General features: G+C 37.9%; 2 protein-coding genes and 1 long non-coding RNA gene across 12 annotated transcripts in view; 2 read left to right on the forward strand and 1 right to left on the reverse strand.

Annotated features, from left to right (window-relative positions):
- The window catches only part of LOC131434813 (DNA-binding protein D-ETS-3), a 191,447-nt gene extending 180,850 nt beyond the window's left edge, over window positions 1–10,597 (forward strand). For all 3 annotated transcript variants that reach the window (XM_058601980.1, XM_058601977.1, XM_058601981.1), the window contains 2 exons: window positions 6,829–7,034; window positions 8,954–10,597. In XM_058601980.1, the coding sequence (XP_058457963.1) occupies window positions 6,829–7,034; window positions 8,954–9,090 (343 nt within the window). In that variant the 3' untranslated portion in view covers window positions 9,091–10,597. The remainder of the gene's footprint in view (window positions 1–6,828; window positions 7,035–8,953) is intronic.
- LOC131434811 (UDP-glucosyltransferase 2-like) overlaps window positions 1–24,515 on the reverse strand; it is a 235,984-nt gene extending 211,469 nt beyond the window's left edge. For 5 of the 8 annotated variants that reach the window (XR_009230392.1, XR_009230395.1, XR_009230394.1 and 2 more), the window contains exons 1-4: window positions 24,296–24,515; window positions 24,006–24,235; window positions 23,649–23,940; window positions 23,033–23,582 (exon numbers count right to left, since the gene is read on the reverse strand). Coding sequence is in view for 1 of the 8 variants with exons in the window: in XM_058601976.1 (XP_058457959.1) it covers window positions 15,659–16,033; window positions 23,033–23,582; window positions 23,649–23,940; window positions 24,006–24,235; window positions 24,296–24,405 (1,557 nt within the window). In the remaining 7 variants the exon portion in view is untranslated. Of the gene's footprint in view, window positions 1–14,812; window positions 16,034–23,032; window positions 23,583–23,648; window positions 23,941–24,005; window positions 24,236–24,295 lie in introns of those variants that run through there. The other 3 variants (XR_009230397.1, XR_009230398.1, XM_058601976.1) reach the window with 2 other exon arrangements.
- A 118-nt stretch (window positions 24,516–24,633) lies between these two features.
- LOC131434815 (uncharacterized) lies at window positions 24,634–25,662 on the forward strand. The gene is made up of 3 exons (XR_009230402.1): window positions 24,634–24,907; window positions 25,146–25,276; window positions 25,487–25,662. It is a non-coding gene; the product is annotated as an uncharacterized LOC131434815 (long non-coding RNA).
- The last annotated feature ends 948 nt before the right edge of the window (window positions 25,663–26,610 follow it).

The following is a 26,610-nucleotide window of genomic DNA, read 5'->3' on the forward strand; positions in this document are numbered from 1 at the left end:
CGACCCGCAATCGTATTCCGTCGAAAAACATAACGACTAAGGTTTATGAAATAATACATATTTTTAATACAATTTGTCGAAATATTTTCACAAGTATGATTCACAAAGGAACTGCAAATATCAAACATGCACACTAAGCCACTTTCCATTCATGCCATACCAAAGGTCCAATTACCTGTCAAAAATACAACATCCCATTTTTCCCACTTTCCATCAATTCAGATAGATGAAATGAAATATGTTTCGTAGGTTTTAGCATTGAGCCGTTTAAAAACTGACGCCTCAACATTGAAAGGTACAAAAAATCACAGACAAAAATAACACTTTTCCAGTTAGCATACAGCCTATGTGCTTTCATAGCTATGGTGCAGAAAAAATATCGCGTTCAACGGCTCGAAAGACAGCATACGTGACATGCATGCAAACTAATCGACAGCCAGCAAAAACTCATCTGATATACAGCACCCCGTTATCGACACGATATTCGTTTTCGATGGACGTCGAATTTTTTACCTAGGAAAATGATTGTGTGTCGAAAAAATTTGATAAAATGGACAGCTCCACCTGGAGGTTTGTAATACGAAGGAATTTGTGCTAGGTTAGCAATTGTAGATAAACTGACAGCTTTCTCCTTCGTTTCGATTTATTGAAGAGCTGAAAATCACACTCATCAATGGTGTAGCTGGTGAAGTTCCGAAACCAATCCACGGAATCGTTAAATTCTTTCTGAACGTTACAATATAGTCATGCATTCGGTAATTATTCTCTAATGAATAATTTTGTAACGATTTCGAATACATCATCAAAACAAAAATTATAATTTTACGTATCCTATTGAATCACCCTACTCTTCGAACAGGTTATGATCTAATTACAGTTTTTGAACACACACCCATTCCATAATTCACTGTTTATTCTAGAATTAATTGCTGAGGTTCTCAAAGCACATCGTTTATTTACTTCAGCATGTGTCACTTTGAGAATTCATATCTCTGAAATGGGTCGATAATATTTTAAATAAAGTTAGCACTGTAGCAGTCTCTATTGAGGATTCAAGATGAAGAAACGCGAAGTTTCTTTAATCCACGATCGAAATTAAGAAGCAAAAAACCCCGATTGAGAAGTTTCCCTTAAATATTTCTATTTCATTGAATGTTTTTTTCTCGCGATATAATCGGTATTTGAGTGGGATATTAATCTCATCTACTGGTGATTCTATTTTGCAACAATTTGTTCGAAAAAAAATACTATGAAGGTAGACTAACCATTTGGCTATCAAACAATGTTGACGAGATTGATAGTTATCCTTATATACAAATTTATTGCCAAAACTGGCTACAAATATTACCCGCCAAACAACTAACGAATATATCGATGTCAGTAGAACAGTGTAGTGAAGAAATATACTTGGGGACTCAAATGCATTGCTTTGCTCAAACCGAGTTTGTTAAATGACGACGTATACTTTCATGAATTGACAAAATTGAAAACATTCACGAACTAATACACAAACCATGCAATTTTATTCATATCAGATTGCAGATATATTGCTTCCGAAACAGTGCATCTGCTCTGAGCTCAAAACTTATAAGGATTTCTGAACTCAAAACGTACCCACACAGATAAAAATATTTTGTGAATTTACATCTATTTTCATGCACATATTTGGAGCAGGTAATTAAACATAAAATTACTGTACAATTTTGTACGCTTCAATACAATTTAATCTCAAAATAAGCGTTAATTGAAAGCAGAGATGGCATTTCACCAGAGTGATACACGCTAGAGTCAGATTTTTGCCACACCGAGGATGAAAAAACGAAGCACCACACAAAGAGGAAAGCGCACTTCTTCTCAGTGTCGAATAGACAGCATTTGAGTGTGTGCTTATGGTTAAAGCAGCTGGCGCGAGTGAAACACATTCTCTTCGCATGAATCGCTCACACGCGCTCTCGTCTAAATACACCCAAGTGACCACTAGCGCGTGATGGTGAGCGAACACTTCTGTGAACTTCAATTCATAGAGAGTAGATCTGGCCTTGCTATGAAAAATTTGCAAGGAAAACCGAAAATTTTACGATAAATTGTTTTATTTTGCTGATTTTGCGTGTCCACGCTTCATCTATGAAAACCATACAGCAGAGTGCTCACCGGCGTGTTCACCTCTGTGAAAGTATCTGCATCCACCTCAGAGAATTTATTAGCTAATGCTCTAGCACTTTGGTGCGATTCAGTGGAAGAGGTAAAAGGAAATAAACAAACGCACTCATGATGCGTGCACACTTTACACAACAGTGGTGTATAAATGTGAAAGAGAAGAGCTCTCGTTGAAGTTGTCAGTGCGAGGGGAGAAATTTCGCTTGCTCTTCGTCACACAGAGGAGATAGACATCTCTGATTGAAAGATACAGTTATATTCATTGAAAATTCAATGCAATTCAATTTAGTTTTGCATCGATGAAGGTTTTCAATCAAAATTTCGATTCAACCCATGTCTATTGCATGTTACTATTGATTTACATCTCGTGTAAATTTCATTATTTCTTTCTGTGCAGGATTTCGTGACGGGAGGGGCCCTTAGATAAGAAATAATGCTTACTGATGATTCTTTATGTTAGATACATTAGTTCTAAGTCCACCTTTAGTATCTTTTGTTTTTTGAAAGCTTGAGTGCAGATTCAAAAATAAAAATCTTTTAAAAGAGTTTCCGAATTAGCATAGAAAGTAATTTGCAATTTATGTAAATAGTTACAGAATCGATTTTTCCGGATTCGACTTCTGGCACTACTGAGTGTTGAAACCTTCAATTTCAAGAGTGTGTTTTTTTAGTCATGATGTAAAAAGGACCAAATACTTTGAAACTATTCAGTAACCTCTTCAAGTTTGAAAAATTTGTTGACCATTTACCGAACAAATTTAATTTAAATATAGCTGACCCAGGAACATCGGGAAGAGCGATCCAAACTTGCGAAATAAATCTCACATTGATTTCTCAGAGATGGCGGAACCGATTTTAATATACTTATATTCAAATGAATTGTCTTACCACCCCATATGATCCTTTTCAATCTTTGACCACATACCACCCCATATGATCCTATTCAATCAATTGAGCTTCAACTTCTGGGTCTGAATATAGGTCGGGGTGATGAGCATTGAAAATTTAAATTCGTCATTAGGAGTGACGATGCAACAACAAAAAAATCTTCTTAGTAGCGGTCAAAAACTCCAAAACGGAGCTCATATGTATTTCTCGGAGATGACTAGGACGAATTGAGCAAATGTAAAAATGAACTCAAATCAAATGTCCTATGGTATCATACACTTTTATGATGTTTCAACAGATTTCCGGTTCCAGAAGTAGCGGTCAGAGCTCCAAAATGAAACTCACACTATGCTCTTGTGTATCGGACTGCAGCACTTAAACGAAAACGTTTTTGCCTTTCTAATATAGAAAGGGTATGCAATCACTGTGAAAACCGATTTTTGAACCGAGGCCCGTAGGGCCGTACCATTCTAAATAGGTTTTCGAGATCAGCCAATGTCCATGCCTGTGTATGTGTGTATGTAACATTTTTGTGCATTCACTCTTCTCAGATATAGCTTCGCCGCTTTCAACGAACTTAGAAATGAATAGAAGGTTTTGTGGTCAGGTTCAGGTCAGGTTTTTCAGATTTTTATCCAATTCCGACTTCCGGTTCCGGAATTACAGGACTATTAGTGTTTTAAGTACATTAGATTTGCATAAACTTAGTATCTAATGAAAGGGTGTCAGTAGAAAAATCCTGAATTTTATTTAGACCCGACTTCCGGATCAGAAAGGTGATAAACACAACAAATTCGATTGCAAAAAAAGCGAGTTATTCGAAACTAAGAAAAATTTTGATTAGAAGATGAGCAAAAAACTTATTTCAGTTCTCGGTTACGGAAATAGGAATGAAAATTACTTCGATTATTCGAAGACGGTTCGATCGATTTTCACAAACTTAGATTCAAATGAAAGATTGTATCATCCCATAGATTAATACGAAAATTTATATGGATCCGACTTCCGGTTTTGAAATTATATGGTGAAAAATACTAGTGACTATTCAAAAAGCCTGCTTTAATCCACCTAGAGGTATAATGACGCCTTTCTGATATTTCGCTTTTCTCATATAAAAAGGTTATGCAATCATTTGAAAAACCGACTAGTTCGACTCAGTTCATCGAGCTGAGTAATGTCTGTGTGTGTCAAATAGTCTCACTAGGTTTTCTCGGAGATGGGTGAACTGATTTTGACAAACTGAAATTCAAATGAAAGGTCTCATGGTCCCATACGGAATTCCTGAATTTCATCCTGATCCGTCTGTAAAGTGTGTTCAATATAGTACACCGTCACTTAAACCGGCGAAACAAAACACGTAAAAAAAATTCTAAAATGATTTCAAAACTACACAAATCAATAGTCAGTAGGCAACTAAAAAAGCTGATTCCGGCTATCCTAGTTCCCGGTCTCCGGTTCTGGAAGCACCGGATCTCACTCACTTTTCTCAGCGATAGTTTGATCGATTTCCACAAACTTAGATTCAAATTAAAGGTCTTCCGGTCCCATACGGAGTTCCTGAATTTTATCCGGATCCGACTTCCGATTCCGGAGTTATAGGGTAAAATGTGTTCAATAAAAGAATATATTAAATTCTAAACTGGTCTCAAAACTACACAAATCGATAGACATTATCAGTAGACAACTAAAAAAGCTGATTGCCATTATCAGTAGGCAACTAAAAAAGCTGACACCGTCACTTAAACTGGCGGAACAAATAAAATTTGTGAACTGAACTCAAAACCGTTATTCCCAATCTTAGGGTCAAACGAAAGGTCTTATGGTCTTACCAAAAATTACTATATATTTTCGAATACAACAACCATTTAAATCGTCATTTCGAGTGCAATGGCAAAATTGTATAAAATCTTTAAAATTTGAAAAAAAAAAACTAGTAGAGTCATGTTAGTTTTTGGCCGTACGAACCGGTTCTCGGGTTCCGATGCCGGAAGTGCATATAATAGTGAACCCACCTCGTTTTCTTAAGGTTGACCTACGAGAGCAAAGCAATGTTTCATTCTGTATGTTATACTAGTTAATGCACAAACAATCTCTTGGTTTCTTTCAAAAATCGAAGAGAAAAATTTTGATTAGAATAACACAATATTATACATGAGAAAGGCATCATGACACCACTAGGTGCATTTAAACAGGTTTTTATGGAATGACAAAACTTTTATTTGAATCTGAGTTTGTGAAAATCGGTTCAACCTTCTCTGAGAAAATTGAGAAACATTATTTGTCATGTTCACACAGACATTTTGTGATCTCGACGAATCGAGTCGATTGATATATGACACTCGGTTCTTCTGGCCTCGTTTGTACAGTGATTGCATGACCTTTCTACATGAGAAAGAAAAAACGCGAAAATTTTGCGAAACCGTACTAAAATTTTTCCATTATGTAGGGCAAACTAAGTGGTCTTACTACTGCTAAGTGCTGGCTATACCATTTCTCAGATTCCAGGTCGAAAAGTACCGGAAGTTGTAGTCAAATGAAAATATAAATAATATGTATCAAACCAACTGATAAAAGTTTCCGATTTCGGAAGGGGCCAGGGCCCCCTGAGTCCCTTCTCTGAGTACGTGCCTGTCTGCCGGTAAACTTTGGAATTTTCCTTGAATTTCACCAATAGTGTTTTCTTTTCCTACAATGGTGTTACAGCGGTGTAGGGCTGGGAAGGCTTCCTTGATTACACTCTAATTCGAATGAGTGTAAGGCAGCGCTAGAAACAAAAACGGCATAACACTTTTGGCTTGGGAATCACGAGAGTAAAGTGATGTGAGGAGTCGGAGTGAATATATTATACAATACATTACCCTATCTCCATGATTCAAGTTCATGATGTGTCATTGGCAGTCATCCATGTCGACATGCAAATGTGTGTCCTCTTTCGACAGAGAAAAGTGACGAAAATTGTCCTCTGCTACCCTCCTCTAGATTATGAACGTAAATCGGCCACGTTGTGTGATATTTACTTTCCTTGAGTGGATAAAATGTTTATACGCATTAGGTGTTGCTTTTTACAGCAGTGAATCATTTTCCCCCAAGAAGATTGCATCAATAATCAGAGTACTTGGCTGAAGTACAATCCATCGAAAACTTTAAAATTATTTACTGTAATGTGTAACCTGTCACAATCTTTGATAACATTGCCGTAACTCTGATAGGCTGCATATCTTTCTATACCACTAGAACATATAGCTTCTGTCGCACTGTGACATCTCGTCAGTCTTAACAATGCATCTAAAAATCACAATATCGAAAAGTTATTCGCATCAAAGCCAACCTAAACAGTTCAACATGTCTTATGTAGAAGCGAACGACAGTCTTTTTCATAGCAACAACCGTAGAACCGCTTTGGCTTGCTTCGCTTTTGTGTAACTTCCTTTTTTGCTTCCATCAAGCACGTGGATCTTGTGACGATTGGATGACAGGACGACAACAGCCGAATTCTGTTGGCAATAGGGTGTTACGTTCATATGTATAACCCAAAGTATGGTGCAATTGAAGCGAGCAACCCTAACACAAACCGTAACAAAAGAGCGTGCTTGTGGTTCGTTACAATCGCCATTCAAAACGGAGAAAATTAGCTCGATGTCGTGTAGCTTATCACAGTCGGAAAATCAGGACAATCCTAGACACCCAGTCCACTCTTCCCATAAACCAGCGTACGACTGTTGATTGAGACACTTTCCTCATACCTAAGTCTAATTCTGTTTTGGCTTTATTCGTTTCCTTCAGATATTACTACGATAAGAACATCATGACCAAGGTGCACGGCAAGCGTTACGCGTACAAATTCGACTTTCAGGGACTGGCCGCGGCGACACAACCACAGACGGATCCGACCTACAAGTATCAGAGCGATCTCTTTATGTCGCCGTACCATCACGGAGCCAAACTGAGCTCATTTATGAGCCCTCATCACAGCATGACGTCATCCTCCGGTAAGTACTACCACGTAGGCTGTATACTAATTACGTTAGAAAAAGAGGTGATGTGTAGTTACTAGTATCTTACAAAATATTGCGTGGGGAAAGCGAGAAACTGATTTTTTTCGATAACCTATAATAGGTCTCTAAGACGATAAATAAGAATAAACGAAACATATCTTATTTGCATCTTCCGTCTTCCGTCTTCCGTCTTCCGTCTTCCGTCTTCCGTCTTCCGTCTTCCGTCTTCCGTCTTCCGTCTTCCGTCTTCCGTCTTCCGTCTTCCGTCTTCCGTCTTCCGTCTTCCGTCTTCCGTCTTCCGTCTTCCGTCTTCCGTCTTCCGTCTTCCGTCTTCCGTCTTCCGTCTTCCGTCTTCCGTCTTCCGTCTTCCGTCTTCCGTCTTCCGTCTTCCGTCTTCCGTCTTCCGTCTTCCATCTTCCGTCTTCCGTCTTCCATCTTCCGTCTTCCGTCTTCCCATATTCATTCTTTGATATCACAATTGAATAAGAATTTACTCCAAGTTCTGCTAAAAAATGTTTTTGAATCTAATTTATCCAAATTCAGTAAAATGTTTCACAAAAAATATTCACTAATCTTGCTGTTTTTTGTCTATCCGATATGTTCTTGCCTCCAAAACATAAATCTTTAGATAACAGTTACTGTAGTTTCTGTATTTGATATTTCACACATCGTCGGGATATAATGGAACAAAACATTAGAATTTCAATATGTTTTTGGAATATGTGTCAAACTTTTCATTTAACTCTATTAATAGAAATTAACCTGAAATCTTCATAAATTATATGGAAAATAGATATTCATTTGTCAGTTCAGATCTCATTTATGTATTTATTTCGAAAAATCCTCACTACTAAATAGCTATCGTGCTCTCCATGTAATTGTTCGCTATGAATCCGAAATCGAAGGAAATCTGCAATAGTCCGTCAGCCTCACCCATTTTCGCAGTTCATCTCCCGTCTGTTCACAAACACAATCTAAACGAAGTGATCGAATTTCCCGTCCACCCATCCAAGAAGGCTTTCCCTTGCGTTTTACCAACACATCCAATGTACGTTACTTGCTTCGGAACCCCCGAAATAAAATCATCAGTGTCGGTAGGAATCTTCCCCGAAAATACCCTATCGCACTAAAGTAGGTGGAAACACGACCGGCGCAGACGGAAGACCTCAAGTATCATCTTCTTTCCTTCGCATCCTGTCTCACTCTGTGAGTAGACACTGCATCGTTGTCGTTGTTTCTTTCATACTCGTTTTTGCTTTCCTTTTCCGGCAAGGGTGATTTTTCTTGCAACTTTCAATGTCGTGTCAAGCGTTCGACAAAGCCACATACCAACCGGCGACGGCGGCAGCGGTCGGTGGCGATGGCGTCGTTCCCATCAACAGACTTGTGGGTACTCTGGTGGAAAGTTAAGAGCCAAGCGAGCCACCATCCCTTCCAAACTCACCTTGCTACGACGAAGGAAACGAAATTGTTCCCATAGCTTAATTTCTGTTTCCCTAACTAGTTCCGTTTCGGAACGGCTTGTTTGTTAGTAGCTTCCGAAGAGCCGTCATTTCTTCGTCAAAAAATAAGAAGCCCCTGAGAGTGAAGGAAAGCGGAGGAAATTAGTGCTAATAATTTTTTTCAGTCAGTCGAACTTTTTTTAAAGTAAAAACATTCCGATCTTAATATGAGGTTTTTAAAAAATCCAGCTGATTTACTGATCAAACTTTGTTGAATGATTATTGTTCATTTATTTGAATTTAGATATTATGCATGTAGTAAACTTACCTTTTGATTGTATTTAATACACGGATGGGGACTTCTTTTAATTGAACAATTTACCTTCTCTAATACATAGTACAAATTATAACAAATGTATTTGTAGTTTTTTAACTTAACGCATTGTTAATAATATTCACTGTTCCTTTTAGCTTCCATCTTCCCATCGGCCGCGTCCTGGGGCAATTGGGGTAGCCCGGCAACGAACCTGTACCCGTCACACACGATGTCCCATGTAACCCCGTCCCACGTAGCGCCCCATCTTGGATCGTACCCACACTACGCATGACCGTCGCCTACTACGACTTCCTCCGCACACCACCATCACCATACGCAGGTCGACAACTTTGATATTTACAAAAAGCTGTCCCCGTACGAATAATAGCAACAACATCAGCCCCACGTCGACAGTGCGTGCGAACAGCTCTATCGACGCAACCTAGATAAATGTATTTTAGATCATCTAAGCAAATGTCTCAACTTTTAAATTTCTAACAAAAGAGTAAAAGATGAAGATATTTTTAATGGTAGAGTTACACCAAACAGCCAAAATGTCATCCCAAATCAGTGTATACTAGCAATATTTTTGATGTAAAAAAAATTCTCATGTCACAGCCACAAAGAAAATGAACTAGTCTTCTGAAACAGCTCGAGTCATAGAAATTATAATACTACAAATAATATTAATTATCTGTACATAGATGAAAACTGTATCATACTAATTTATTTATTTGTTTTATTTATGTGATATGTACAAACCAATTGGCAAGTATTATCTACCTTACATAAACACTAGTTTTCTATTTTGTAACATTGAAAGAACCAACAGTGCAAAAATGCTATACGCAACCTTTAACTATTTCACTTGTTTTTATTTTTATTTTATTTTTAATTTAAATAAACAAAAGCAAATATTCGTACATACAAAGACTGTGATAGTTAACGACACTTGTTAAAATTTTGTTCTTGCAACAGTTTTTACTGCAATCGTCTACAACTATTGAGGAAAAACTATGTTTTACCAAGAAATAAAAAAAAGAAAGAGATTCAACATCTTTTCTCGTGAGACAAGATCTGTGCTTTTACTTGTACATAATTATTTACACATATAAAAATACTCAAACCTAAGTGTAGTAAAATAAAACAATATCGAATTAAATATAACAATGAAAGTCAAAGAAACATGAGCAATCTGTATGGATGTATTGTTGAATTCAATGTCAAAACCGAGCGTCGTCACAAGGTAGATAGCAATTCCGAAAAAATAGTAACACTCGCCTGCTGTAAATATATTCTCGTAAGGCCAGAGTTAATACAACGGAAAACACTTGAAACTAATCGTAATGCCGAATTTATCAGATTGATTGTGACTACATTATTGTGAAATTCATACAAACTCATCTGCAGAAAAATATCAAATATTGAGTGAATACAAACTAATCATCAGTGGCTGGTATTAGAGAAAAATATAATTGAAATTTATATAATTGGATGTCTATTTTTCCTCCTCTGTCCACCAGTTCGTCTTCTCAACCATTGTTGAGGTGACTTGCAGCAATCGAGTAATAATAATTCAAATATGTCCAATCGACAAAATAGGCATGGGGCAAAGAACAAGTATCAAATATACAAATGTTTAAAAATAAAAGTCTTATATTCAATTATAAATGTGTAAATGGTGTGTGACAAAATAAGTAATGTAAAACCAAACCGAGAACTAAATCAGTCTTCATTGTACATGGAAAATATAATAATTTAAACTAAAATTGCTAATAAAAATTCGTATACATGTTTGAGCCCGTGATGATTGCTCCTCACGATGACATTCCCATTAAATGAATACAAAAATCATCCACACGTATTACTATTGTAATGAAATTATTAGTGCACATTCATTGACTTGCTCCAGTATGATACGGAGCGTGACAATATGGTCCGCACAGGATCTTCCTGCACGGAATCCAGCCTGCTGTCGTCGGAGAGTCGCATCGATCTTCTCCTGGATCCGGGATAGGATCACTTTGCATAGAACTTTTAGAACGGTACACACCAAATTAATGACTCGCCAATTATCGCATATAGTCAGGTCGCCCTTTTTGGGCACCTTTACTAAGATACCCTGCATCCAGTCGACCGGAAAAGTAGCGGTGTCCCAGATATTACGAAATAAATTGTGCAACAGTTGAGCGCTGAGCATCTCGGCTGATATGCGATCGACCCCTGGGGCTTCGTTCGATTTCATGCTCTGAATGGCCGTTTGTATCTCCATAAATGACGGAGCCTCGGTATTCACGCGTGTGATACGCCTGACCCTAGGCGGGTCATGCCGAGGTGATGGTGGCCTGGCTGGCACTTGGAAAAGTTGTTCGAAGTGCTCGAACCAGCGTTTAAGTTGATCAGTTGGGTCGGTTAGCAATTGATCAATCGCGTCTTTCACAGGCATTGTCGCATTCATCTTCGCCCCACTTAGGCGTCGTGAGATATTGTAGAGGAGACGAATGTCCCCGGTTGCGGCGGCTTTCTCTCCTTCGTCGGCGAGGGAGTCCGCCCACGCTCGCTTGTCCCTTCTACATGAGCGTTTTACTTCCTTCTCCAGAGCCGAGTATCGTTGACGGGCCGAATATATGGCTCCTCGGGTTTTGGATCGCCGTATTGCGGCTTTGGCTCCTCTTCTCTCCTCTATTTTTGTCCAGGTCTCATCGGTGATCCATTGCTTTCTCTGGGTGCGCAATTCACCCAGATTATTCTCGCTGGTGACGATGAAGGCATTCTTGATGGCAGTCCATTGGTCTTCCACGCTGCCACCTTCCGGAATGTCTGCAGCACGAGTCTGCAGTTCCACAGTGAAGGACCTTTTACTGTGGTATCATCCAGTCGGCGTGTGTTAAACCGCCGTCCAACTCTCTCCTCTTGTCGACGAATACGCGCGACACGCAGGCGTATTTCGCCGATGATGAGGTGGTGGTCAGACGCGATATCGGCACTACGTTTATTCCGCACATGAAGAAGGCTCCGTTTCCACTTTCGGCTGATGCAGATGTGGTCAATTTGATTTTCGGTAAAGCCGTCACGGGAAACCCACGTGACCTTGCGAACCGGTCGATGGGGGAAGAGCGAACCATGTCGTTATTGTCACAGAATTATGCAAACAGCTCTCCGTTTTCGCTCATTTTTCCGAGACCATGGCGTCGTTGAATATAAGACTGGACTGGAGAGACCCTTTAACCGGCATATTGACGGGACTATTGATTTTCATTTTATTTGATTGTTTGTGCAACTGCTCCACTGAAAATTTTAGCAAAATTAGGAATGCTTTAGGCATTGCTGGGAAGGATTACAATTTTATTGAAGATGTATTTCTTGTATTATTAATACATAAAACTTTTGAAACATGATTTTACACACTTGGATTTTGATACTACACTGGATTTTTTTATTAATATATTAGGTGTACAACTTTGCTTCCGCCGTTTTTTTCCAAAATTTAAAGCTTTATTGCGAAAAAGTGCTTACAGATGTATTATTCAAAGTATTGTCCATCGCTAGCGACAACTTTCTCCCATCTTTCCGGAAATTTTCGGATCCCGACTCGAAAAAAGGAGTCCTTTTTTGACGCTATCCATGAAGTAATCCATTTTTCCAACTCTTCGAAGGATTGAAAATGTTGATCTGCCAGGCCGTGTGGCATCGAACGGAATGGGTGGAAGTCAGAAGGGGCGTCATCTGGGGAATACGGCGGGTGGGGTAAGACTTCCCATTTCAGCGTTTCCAGGTACTTTTGGACCACTTTTGCGACGTGAGGCCGAGCATTGTCGTGTTGGAGGATGACTTAGCCATGTCGCTCTTGATACTGTGGCCGCTTTTCTTTTAGCGCACGACTGAGGCGCATCAGTTGCGTTCGGTAGCGATCTCCTGTGATGTTTTCATCCGGTTTTAAGGGCTCGTAGTAAATTGTTATTCATCTTTGAAGGTTTCCACCATCATGTTTGTCTTCGACGTCGAAATCACCATTTTTAAAACGTTGAAACCACTCCCGACACGTTCTTTTACTCAGAGCAGCAGCACCGTAAGTTTCTGAAAGCATTCGATGCGCTTCAGTTGCATTTTTTTTTCGAATTGTAACAGAAAAGCAAAACTTCCCGCAAATGGCGAGAATTGGGCACATAAACAGACATTTTCGAGCGCGAATAATACGAAAACAAGAACAACTGTTACTGAAACGGCGATAACAATTCGTTAGGCACTGTACACACTCACTTTAAAGGCATTATCTTCTATGTATTTTAACCAGCCTCAGCCGGTACAGCCACCTATCGAAAAACGGCGAAAGCAAAGTTGTACACCTGATAAAAAAATTCAACGCGTTAAAGTGCTTCGGTTTCCAACAAGCCAGTTGAACTGCTTGCTTATGCCGACGACATAGTCAAATAATAATCCAGATACTGTAAAACATGTATACACCCGGCTGAAGGTAGAAGCTGGAAGGTGTTTCAAAAACAAAGAGTAACCCACCCCCCCCACCCCCCCCCCCCCCTTCCCCTCTTCTAATCCGTATGTCTCTTCCGAATTTAGGTAAATGAACCTGGGATCGCTGGTAACTGGAGAACGCTGGCATCTGATCGAGTGCAGCGTAGTATGAAGCCAGTGATGTACTGGACACTGATTACAGGAGTTGTTCTCTACCAACGGAATACAGTGCTATCAAAATCAGAATTGGATTGACTCAACTTTATTTTTCGACAGCGCGATGTGGGTGGAATCCCGGATCACCTACGCTCGATGGAAATCCCGAAAATATACAAGCAAGCTCAGGTATATTCAACAATAATGTTTCGGCTTCATTTAGGCTTCAAGAACCTGCATCTGTTTATATAGCAGAGTTAGCAGCAGTTCATTATAGTTTCAGTGTAATCGTCACATTATCTCCAACCCATTATTTTCTCTTCACAGATAGTCTGAGTACAATTGAAGCCATTCACTCAAAAGCTGCTGGCAAAAATGAACCGTTTTTCTTGGGCAAAATTGAATAATAATTATCAAATCACAATAGTTTGGGTCCCGGCTCATTGCTCCATTCCAGGCAATGAAAGAGCCGATAGTTTAGCCAAACATGGTGCTATTGAGAGCGAAATTTATGAGAGACCAATTGCTTTCAACGAATTCAATAACGCGTCCTGCCAAAGAACACTTCCCTGTTGGCAAGCTATTTGGGATAAAGATGATGTGGGTCGGTGGATGCACTCAATTATTCCTAAAATATTGACAAAGGTCAGACATGGTTCAGGGGACTGGATGTGAGTAGAGATTTCATTCGTGTGATTTCCAGACTCATTTCCAATCACTACACGTTAGATGTACATCTCTTTCGAATTGGACTTTCCGAGACTAATCATTGTGCTTGTGGTGAAGGTTATCGCGATATTGATCATGTCGATTGGACATGCGTGGAGTATCGTGATGTCAGATCTCAACTAATAAATTCTTTGCCTACCCAAGGTAGACTATCCAATGTCCCAGTTCGCGACATTCTTGCTTGTCGTGACCTTCTTTACATGAAACTTCTTTATCATTTCATCAAGTCCATTGGAGTTCCAATTTAAATTTTATTTTATGTTAGACTGTTTTCTCTTCCATGAGTTCAACCAATAGCCAACCATATGATATTGATACAAACAAACCTGAAATAGTTATAAGATCATGTACAAAATAAATTGATAAAAACAGTGTTTAGATTAACTAATTAATACCAACATACTAATATGATATTCGAAATGTATTAGGTTCAAAGTACTATGTATTGTGAATGCCACGACGAAGACAAATATATGTATATTGCCTATGAAATAAACGTATTTATGAAAAAAAAATCAGAATTGGAAGCGTCTTTACCCGATCCTTACTCTGGTGGATATTATACGACACTAGTGTAGTAATACGATCATCATTAATTCATTTTTATTTTTTATAATCAATAAAAGCTCAGTTTTCAAAAATTTATGCAATGTCTAATATGGGATATTATCCTTTATTTTTAAAGAAAACACATAACATAACATGTTTGAATTTGTTCGTGAAAGTAACTCACAGTGTTTGATAATAACTGGTAAATATCAATTGAATAATAGTACTTTTTCAATCCTTAGAGTAATCCTTTCAATCCTGAAACTTGAACGAACGTATCCCAAGTAAGCAATTATTGTTTTATTTATTCGAACAGTTCTTCTGTCAAATTTAAAACTGGTCTACAATGCCGTTCTATTTTTTTTTTAATTTGAAACACGAGCAAAACATTGATGTTACTGCCAGTTTTTCTTGTTATAAAATCTAGATTTAAATTTTAAAACTGACATATACTATGCATCTCGAACTAGAGTACTACTAAATATGCCCTTAGTTTTTGTTTTGTATTTGTATAATGCTCATATTTGAAAAGTGTGCTCTCTACTTCAAACAAAGACGTATTGCGCATTTCAAAAAGCTATAAATTTACGATAAAGCGCATCATCATTTAAAATGCGTGCAACACAACCCATAACATAATTTATTCAGTTAGTTATTATGAAGTTCAAGTTTCATTAGTTATGCGATTCAAGCGTTCTTTATACATGTAACGAGGTAGTAATCATTACTTTAACTCAATCTAATAAAATCCTAATCGAGAATAATTATGATTAATTCTAATGTTTAACATTTCTGGACTTTGATGAACGATGAATTTTCGTAAATTCGATAGAACATTGGAATAGTAGAAGAATAGACAGATGAAAAATCAGTTATTCGAATAATATTCATTCATTATCGACATTTAGCAATCCATAAAGATGATTCGCGTTGAAAAGGCTTATAAAAGAAATAGATTAGTTGTTCTTTTTCGTTTGATCTACTTTCCGGTTAGTAAGAACAAACCGCTTAATACACAACACTAAAACAATAGGAACTAACGCCAAAAAGGCAATAACATCCACTAGGTTACTTTTGAGAAAACCTAACTTCAAAACCGGCGACTGAATGTTGTCCGCATCGGGATGTCGTAGGACCCATTCTATCCACCATACAGCTCGATCAATTGGTTTTTCCGGTTGATCACGGAACATGGTCGATAACCTTTTCATGTTGTCTCGATAACTGCGAGTCTCCAGAACCGTTCTCACTGTATCCCGAATTCGTTCAGTTGTCAGTGTTTGCAGTTCTAATCGTTCAGCCACACCCATGTGGATACATCGCTCTATATTCTGTGTTATGATGAAAGACATGGAATAAATATTTCATTATTTTTTGTCCAACAAGTCAGCCTAACAGCGTTTTAGGTGCTCACTGACATCTCACAAATTGATTGAATTAAATTTTGATGTAACGCTAACTGTACTAATCGAACAAATATTTTTTGAGCTTGATTTTTTCAACTTTGAAAAACCCCAAAAATTTCCCAAAAATGAATGAAAAAAGGGTGATGGAAAAGGACAATATAACATATGATAGTTCCATTAAAAAACTGATCTGATAGTGATAAAAAAACTAAGACAGATAATTGCTTTTGATTAATTTCACATGAATGGTAATTATTTAGGCTTATTAGCTTTAGGCTTATTTGTTCCTCCCCACTTTTCTTTCACTAGTGCCAGATATTACAGATGCCGAAACGGGCGTATCCAGCATCTATAAAGTGTCGCACGAAGTTTGTTTTCGACGCGGCGGAGTGCCGTTCTTCGAACGCAAGTACTTCTGAAAGGAGTTGATTCACTGTTTTTACCATCACGATGAGGGTTCAACTGATAGAGCTGTCTAATTTTGTCTGTTGACACATGGGTTACTGTGATTAATGCTGCATGAGTTAGTGCGGGTGAAGGTAAACCCATGAAAAATCGACAATTTTTATCCATTTTTTTTCAAATTCATACATTATTCGGGTTTTAAACATTTAATTCAAGCGTATTGTGCTTAATTTCGTAGAATGGGTTTCCATATACGAGTACTTATCGATATTGTGTACTTGGAAAGCTATAGAGCCAAGCAACGAGCATTACATTTTTGTAACATTTGTAACGTACGATAGATCCTCATCACATGTTGATACCGTAATGTAGCTTACTTATTACAAAAAAATTAAATCATATTCTGACCATGAATTTACGGACGAATCAAGATCCGTATCTATTACACCACAAAAAACACAGGCTCGCATATAAACTGTGAGTAAAAGTTTTAATGAGCAGCGGGGCGAATACATGCAGCTATATCTGCGATCGACACTATTTTGGGGACCACATTTACATCACGGCACAATTTTGTGTGCTACACGGAGAGTAAAAACTACCTACTTTTGACATTATTTTACTTAATTTTGAGTGGCATTAAATCATTTCTTTCATTAGCTCCATCCATTGATGACAAAACACAAAACCTGGCAACAGCATGATTTTCGCTCATTAATCTAAAATTAGGTAAACCGCATTAAATCTCAAATTGAGTTAATAGAGCTCAACCGCTGAGTAAACATAGCTTACTATTGATTACAGTAAATTTTTCAAGTGCCTTATGGAACTACTTAGAGCGACTTTACCTAAAATTCGGTTTATTGAAGGAATCCCCGAAACTAGGTGGAAAGTACTTAAAATTAGGTAGTCTTGCGGTAATCACAGGCAATTCAGCAGCTATCAAGTATTCTGAAAAATACGCTGGTTGGTGCCTACAGCATAATTGAGCATTTCTTCGAATACCATGAAGGCCGCAACAGTATAGGGTATCTGCGCAGCTCCGGGAGCGCCACCATGTGGCGCATAGCGTCTCCAGCACGGTGCGCTGCATCGAGCGCATAAAAGGTCCAACAAAGTGTGATAGCTTACAAAATTTACAATGGTCTCTATTTTCTTCATTTACATAAACGCTACTGAAACACTTCTGTCCGCATTATCTGCAAAAATCAGATTTTTTTGGTGAGTTTTCACAATATTTTTGTAAATATGAAAAAATAGATATAGGATTCGCTCGAATTTTTGGAAAATTAACCGATGCCCGGAAGACCAACCGATTCAGCTCGACAAACTGAGCAAATGACCGTGTGGTTAGTTATGTGTTCTTCACAAAGAGGTCAAGATCTCAGAGATGGCGAGACTAGTAGCAAATTAAAGGTCTTCTCGTCAGGCAGTACGCAACTGATTGGTTTTGCGATTTGATGTTTACTTTTTAAGTTATACATAGATGTCAAAATTTTCAGTTTTTTGTGATTGCAATAATTGGATTGCATAGTTTCAAGCAATAGATTGTAAAAATCCATTCACTTTTAACTCAGAAAAACTTTTGTTTGGAACTGTCTTCTTCTTTGAATAAAATCAAAGTTGTCATTGATCCACTTAGAAGTGAGTTATAAATTTTAATTTGCATACATTGCCTGGTAGTGAATTCAAGCCTTTTGAAGAATTATAGAACATGTTACTACAAGAAAACATGCCGAACGCATGGGCCCTTTAAAATGCATTGGTGTCGATATAAGGAGCATAATTGATATGAGACTCCCAAAATGTAGTTTTTCTATCATAACTTTCTTAAACACACAGACGAAAAAGGGAATTGAGGGAACCACGTGGTCGATTCACAATTTATACGCGACACACTGTGTTCAGGCCTTAAATAAATATGAGAATACACTTTTAGAAATGAATGTCTTAAGATTCGTTACTAAACGTAGCACTCTAATATGCGTTAGTTGTTCCCAAAACCTGTTGGGAGGTGTAAAAATGTTCCTTCATTTTTTCTAACGAACGAATCTAAAATAAAACAATTACTAGTAGATGAAAACTGACTTGTCGTTTACGTCACTTATATCATCATATCTCTGGAACTGGTAAGGATAGCCACTTGATCTTCAAACTTCACCAATAACTCAACAGTAGCTTTCAAACGAATCTAAGTTTGTTTCAGTTGTTTCAGCCTACTACACACATAAACACACATACACACACAGAGAAACATTTTCCGATCTCGTCGAGCTGATCGTCTGATCGAGCTCGATCAAAAGTCGTTTTTTCCCGGCAATTCTTTTACCCTTAATAGAAAAAGGCAGAAACATTGATGCAAGAATATTCAAATGTATGTAGTGAGATTAAATGTGGTTAATCGTTTTTGTACGCGAGTTTCCTTAATCGACAAAAAGTAAAGATACCTAAAAAACGGGGTAATACAAATTTTCGCGTTTCAACGAGCTATTGGTGCGCAAAACAGTTCCCTGGAGAAACCCATTGGCATTTCGCTCTTCCTTATTTTATTCCCTTCCTCAACGATTTATGACGAAAACTAAAGAATTTTACGGTTTGAAAGAGATTTTCAATAACCGTGCTCATACTTCATCTGATTATGCAAATAATATTAATAAAAATAGTCGAGTTTAGCTTGTAAAACCATGGTTAAGGATATTACAGAGTACCGCGCTAACGACGCCAGCCCTCACAAGGTGTAGCTTAGAGATGGTCGGGTATAGAAATTCTTATACCCGAACCCGACCCGTACCCGAGTGATCAGCAAAAAAATTTACCCGTACCCGACCCGTACCCGATTAAAAATTGAAAAAATTACCCGTACCCGACCCGTACCCGATCAATAATAAAAAAAAATTACCCGTACCCGACCCGTACCCGAAAAAAAATAAAAAATTTTACCCGTACCCGACCCGTACCCGATTAAAAATTACCCGTACCCGTACCCGACCCGAATGAGTAGTAAAAATTTTACCAAAATTCAGTATGGGAAAAATAAAGTGTTTTAGATATCGAGCCGTATCAGGCTCTAGTTGGTAAGAAAAATACATTATAATGCTTGTTTACTTTTAAACATATAAATACACTGTGAAGCATGAATAATGTAATGTAACTTTTTTTAAACATGCAAAAAAAAAAAAAAACAAACGGTTCATCCGAATTCAAAATTTATTTTTTCATATTAAAGTACAATCCTTCCGGGTAAATGTGGAATATAATTTCATTCAAATGGTTGCCTCGGCTGGCCTTGCAGTACGCCATACGGTCGGTCCAGCTTTTTAATACATTTTCGATTGTATGCAGCTTTATTTCAGCTATGGATGTACGAATGTTATCCTTCAAGGCTTGAATTGTCTCTGGCTTGTCCACATAACACTTATCTTTGACAGCCGCTCAAAGATAATAGTCTAACGGTGTCAAATCACAGCTCCGTGGCGGCCAAGCGACATCCGAATTTCGACTGATATTTCGATCTTCAAAGACTGTGCACAGATGATCGATCGTAGCGTTGGCTGTGTGGCACGGAGCGCCGTCTTGTTGGAACCAAAAGGTGTCCAAGTCTTCCTCTTCAAGTAACGGGAAGAACCAATCGCTAATGATGACGCGGTACCGCTCGCCATTGACCGTGGTGGCGGCTCCTGCCTCATTTTCTAAGAAAAATGGCCCAATGATGCCGCCAGACAAAAATCCGCAGCAAACCGTCACTCTCTGAGATCGGCTTCTCCATGATGACGTGCGGATTTTCCGTCCCCAGATGCGACAATTTTGCTTATTAACATACCCGCCGAGATGAAAATGTGCCTCTTTCGAGAAGATGATTTTTTTGCACACATTCCGCAACATTACCATGATTTTGAAAGTAAAACTGCACTATTTTCACGCGATCCTCAAGCGTATACACAACCATTTTCGTTCAGCGGAAGGATACAACTAAGTTTCTGTCAAATCAGAAGTGACATTGAGGTTACCAATGTCGAAATAACCGCTAGTTCAAAAATAAATGTTAGATGGCGGACCCTGTAGATTTTCAATGTCTTTGGTACTTTATACTTATTTACAAATGTCAACAAAAGGGAGTAATATCAACTCAAATTTTTCTAGAAGCATATTTACCCAAAATGTCGTAATACCCGTTGTATTCAATTTTGGGTAGGTATGGTTTTTACGAAACAGTGCGACTTTTGATCCAATTCTTTAGAACCACAAGTAAGCGTGCTCATTATCTTGACACACAAATAAAAATTCACATTCGAATCACTTGAAAAATCACGTAAAATAGTTCCAAATGTCAAATTGAATATTATACGTGGCGAAAATGAATATTATGCGAACATCCCCTAAAATGAATAGTGTGTTATCAGTTCGTTTAAGTGAATTGACCAAAGAATCAAACAATGTACGTGTATTCCCGGTGTGAAAAATTCAATTTTGAACATGGTGAACAGTGAGTCCTTCAAGTGTAAGTAGTTTGACCATTCGTAGGAAATTTTTTTGGTTACAATTTTTTACTACAAAGCAAATTGATTTTGATTTAAATTAATCTGTCAACTATGCCCGTTTTGTAAGCCTCACAAACCCACACCCACGATGTTATCGGTAGCTGGTGGTTTTTACAGCCATTGAACCGGTGGAACCCTTAACGAGTGAACACGGTGAAAATTTGAGTATTTCGCGAGAAAAGATTTTCATCCTTACTTTTGCGACTCCACGTTGTCACGCATCGAGATTTTCACTTGTAGTTCAGTGAAAAGAAACGAAAATTAACTAGCAATATAGCCCAACTTGCTGCGCCATCAATCGGTGTCATTTCAAGTGAGGTGACACCACCCAGAAGTGCAGAATAAGAAGAACTTCTATGCAGATTTTCTGAAATAAATGTTCATGTTTTTATGGTAAGAATCATAATGATTTTTATGAAACTTTTGAAAATCTCCAACCAATATTTAAAATAACAGTTTTCTGGTATCTGAATGTGATATGAGTACTACACTACATTTTATATACTGCCCATACTTGCATATCAGTCCCATATGGGAAATCGGCATGTTGAGAAAAAGACGATCAAAAGTTTATTTCCGAATTTTTTTATTTATAGTGCTCCCTAATGCTGGTCCCGGGTTGGCGGTTCAAAGCATAGGACGCTGGTCTTACAAGCCAGCTGTCGTATGTTCGAGCCTCGACCTGGAAGGATTCTTAGTGTCAGTAGGATTCATAGTACTAGCCATGCAATGATTCTGTACGCTAAGAATCGGCTGCGAAGTCTGTTGAAACAGAAAGGCCAAATTCCACGAAAGGAATGTAATGCCAAGACTTTGCTTTGCTCTCTAATGCTAAATCTTGGTATTAATACATGAAATATCCGTAATACACCTTTGCTGTTCCAATATTGCAACAAATGAAATTATTGAAATTTTGCACTGAATGGGACTGATATGCGGGTACTTTAGCATATGGGACACAGAAATGAGTTGATATTTTTTTATATTTTACTGAACAAACCCTCAACTTTCATTGCAATTTCTGATAGTATATTGAGGAAAGACTCCATTCCTCAAGCTAACTCAAAATTGGCGAAAATCGATATGAGACTGATATGCGAGTATGGGCAGTATATGAATCAAATAATTTTTACTGGATTGTGCATTAAACAGCTTTAAAATGGTAGTCCATTAAAACCTACGTGAAAAGTAGATTCCGACCGCAACATCATAGAGCTAAGGCAGTGTGTCTTATTAAATATGTTATAAACAAAGTAGGGCGGAAAATATTCACATTACTTTTCACGTAACTATGATCTTTTTTTTAAATGAAGAAAAAAATGTTTTTTTTTCTGGAAAAATATGCCAGTTGACAGGTCTGGTCCTAGGCGCGAATGTCAAAACCCCTTGATTCAAATTGATTATTTTTCGGAAGAACTGTTTTGCAATGAAAAAATCTCGTCAACGTGTAAACATATTTCTGTGAAGTACAAATGGTCGGGTAATCGATCCGAAAAAAAAATTTACCCGTACCCGACCCGTACCCGAGTGAGCGGTAAATTTTTTTACCCGTACCCGACCCGTACCCGAGTGAGCAGTAAAATTTTTTACCCGTACCCGACCCGTACCCGATTGAAAATAAAAATTTTCACCCGTACCCGACCAAAAACCCGTCGGGTACGGGTACGGGTCGGGTTTCGGGTAAAATACCCGATACCCGACCATCTGTAGCTTTAATCGCTATTTCGAGATATGCAGTTAGCCTATAGTCAATCAAGAAAAGTATCATTCGATGGCAAGACGTACTTTAGCTAAAATTTTCAAATTTGATTCGGCCAACATATTATTTCAACTGATCACTAAAAACCACGCATCAAATGAAAGTCGTCTCTAGAAACGAAACACGATTGATAAGTGGTAAATGTCTGCGTTTTTCACATTAAAAACCAAACTCTTAAAAAACGCTATTCATATCTCTAATGTTAATGATAGTGCTACTTACCCGATATTGATCGGCGATAAATGGTATTCCAATAATTGGGACCCCACGCCACGTGGCTTCATGCGTACTTAGCAAACCTGCATGACTAATAAATCCCTTTACGTTAGGATGAGCCAGAATATCACTCTGGGGCAACCATTTTCTAATGATTACATTTTTTGGTAATTGTATACTAAGATTAGATTCGAATTTCCATACAAAATTGTATTGTGGAATTTGTTTCATAGCATCGATAAACATCTGCTGCCGTTCGACTCCTAACTCATCACTTCGAACATTGGATCCTAACGAAAACAACACTGTACCTTTTTTACCACGGGCAACAAAATCTTCCAAATCTTTGGGTAGCGGTTTGGGTTCCTTGATTTGAAGACCACCAACTGTTATCAAATTTGGTGGTATCGGCTCCGGAAAGTCAATTGAATGATGAGCATTCACTAGAATAACCTTGCTAAGACGGTCCATATCTGGAACGTATGGTAGGTCATCGTACTCAAAATATTTCCTTACCATATTATCTAGCTTCGGATTACTAATTACTGTACGGTATCTGGAAGTATTGAAAAAGTCAGCTGAAGAGCACACACAGTTTCGTGTGACTAGATATCGTACTTACAGATAATCCGTGATGTACAATAGAGTATTTTGAACACGCTGGAAAAATGACATATCAGTTCCGTAAGGTAATGAATAAAAAGGCACATAAGCATAGTATTTGTGTCCTCCTATAACATCGGTGACGTGAGGTGGGTTATTGAACGCCGTTACGCTAACCAAGGGCGGGTAGTGGAACTTGTGTATTAACCCATTCAAGCATCCTCCACAGGTCATATCATTTAACACAAGATCAAACTTAAAATCGTCTGGATAGTTTTTTATATAACTCAGTCCTTTCGACTTTAAAATACCTGTTGGAAATAAGAGTAGTTTGGAACATTTACTTTGATTTGGTTCATGGATGGTACGAGCATACCGCGACATTCAATTAATACGAAATTATTGTAAAATGAAGCAACGGCTGTGAATAAGTTTTCGTTAGCCATTTCAATCAAATCTAAATGGGCAGGGCCGCTGTACAGTTCCGCGTACGTTTCCTCCAATTCGATATAGTGAACATTCTTTGGAGCATTAGTTTCCACATTTGCTGATACTATTGTTAGATTATGACCTTTGGCAGCTAGTGCATCGACTATCGCTCGATTCCTAATACGAAAAATCACGAATCACGTCGATCAAATGACACTTCAAAATTGAACAATTTACCAAATATGATGACTTGGACTAGCGACACCAAATAAACACAGAATGTTGGCTCCCGAGATGATATGAAAAAAATTCGTCGTGAATATTACAATTTCAAAAACTTTCGTCATCGCTCATCCCACTGTACACGATATGCACCGGTAAACTTCTCAAAAACGACTAGACAACTAAACGATCACTGCTATCAATTGACCGCGGAACAACGCTTGATGCCATTCAAGGCCACACATCGTTATCTAGTGCTGTGCTGAGTGTTAGCAAAATATTCCTACCGACCAAGCCATGTCAATATCAATTACGGGAGCTCTACGTTGATTAGTTGACTTAGTAATTCGTCCATATAATATATCACCGAGAATCAAAGAGTCTAGAAATTGGCCTAATGTATTAATAAAAATTCTCCAATCACCGCAATACTTAGGCTAAAATATTCGAAGCAAATGGATTAGGATGAAATTCAAGAGTTTTATATGGGACTACAAAAGTTTGTGGAAATCGATCCCGCCGAATCTAAAGAAAGTGAGCAAGTAATTTGAAATTGAATTCCGGACCGGTACTCGGATCAATATGAATTTCTGGAATTTTTTATTGAGGTCATAAGACCTATTGTGTGTAAGTGTTGCTTTTCAAAATATTTATTTTGAGTTAAAGGCCGACGTTTCGAAGAAATATCTCTTCATCTTCAGGGCAAAACGACAACAAATATTTTTCGTCGAGTGGATTAAAACATTGAAAATATTTTAAAACAAGAACAGTCACTTTCCACACACATCAAACCAGATTGAATATTAATAAAAATAATAACTACAGGTACAGCGAATAAAGCGAGACTTTTTCTCTTTCTTTATAGAAAGGTAATAGAATTGTTGAAAAAACGACTTTCGTCCGGAGTCTCGGAGACCCATAGTGTTATATAACATTCGACTCAGCTCAGCGAGATAGGAATATGTTTCTGTGTGTGTATTTGTGTGCACTTTTGCGGTAATGAATGATCGAATAGCAAAATCTGGTCTGCGTTTACTATTAATAATCTAAAAACAGAATCAATAATTTCTCGAGCAAAACAAAAACATTGCAAATGTTAAATGTGAATTAGGTGATTACCAGCGCCGCTTTCATGTATTAATGGGCTCGGGGGCCAGATTTTTTTGTGTGTCCCTAGCTAACTGTCTTTTTTTTTTTGCTCGGTAGGTCCTGTCCGGGGCCCCCGAAGACCGTGGGCCCGGCGGCACTTGGCCCCACTGCTCCTATGTAAAAGCGGGCCTGGGTGATACAGTTATTAAACTTACTTCGACAAGCAACTTTCTAATCCTTCGTGGAATTTGAACGGGATGGTTCTGGTTTTTCTACGGAAATTACTAATTACTATCACTTTGGTTATTTGATTGATGCAAAAATATACAAATAATGAAAAATAATAATTAGCTTTGTGTATGCATTTCAGGTAGATTCATGAGATTCTTAAATTTGTATCAAAAACATAACTACTATATTAATTTTTTCAAGTTCATTTAGTATGTAACAACGCATTGAGTTCTTGTTCATCGCACCTCTACGAAATTATAATGCTATTCTAGTTCACCCATTTTTTGAGAGAGGCCTTTTTGTAAATTTTCGTTAGGGACACACTAAGAGAAAATCGTGTAAATTTACGTCTGGTACCTCTACAATGAATATCTAAGCTCGAAGAGAAAAATACAAAAATACCCACCCTTTGAATTGTAAAAATTGAATTGACACCCTTTGAATTGTAAAAAATACCTATGCCAAGTTATACAAACTAATATATACAAACAATTTGACTTACAGCTTCCTTATTAACGACACTTGCTATCCTTTCACGCGTATAAATATACTTACGACCATCTTTTAATCTTTGAGTAGTTTCTAATTACCTGTGCCTGTCGAAAAATGTCGATTGTTCCCAAACACTAACTACACCCCCTCCCCCTTAAAATATCCAACCTATAAACTGAAATAATAACTTGGGCTAAGTTGGGTGTGGTAATCTTTTGAGTTGTTTTAGAGTTATGGTCGATTCTGTTAACAATTTGAACTTTACAAAACCCATCCCCCCCCCCCCCCCCTATGGATGAGATCCTTCCTTTACCCACCACCTCACACTCCCCCTTTTAAAATGCTCCTACGATCATCTGAAGTCACTCTAACTAATGATTTACATAGGGGAATTCTGTCTTTTTATTTGATACTTTTTGATTTTTTTTGTATTTTTGATGGCTGTTTAAAGTCAAAATTGCGATTTTTCACGGAAAAAAACGGCATTTTGTAGCTACAAAACCTCCCCGAAGTAACAA

Source organism: Malaya genurostris, chromosome 3 (genome assembly GCF_030247185.1).
Source record: "Malaya genurostris strain Urasoe2022 chromosome 3, Malgen_1.1, whole genome shotgun sequence".
NCBI classification, from domain to species: Eukaryota; Metazoa; Arthropoda; class Insecta; order Diptera; family Culicidae; genus Malaya; species Malaya genurostris.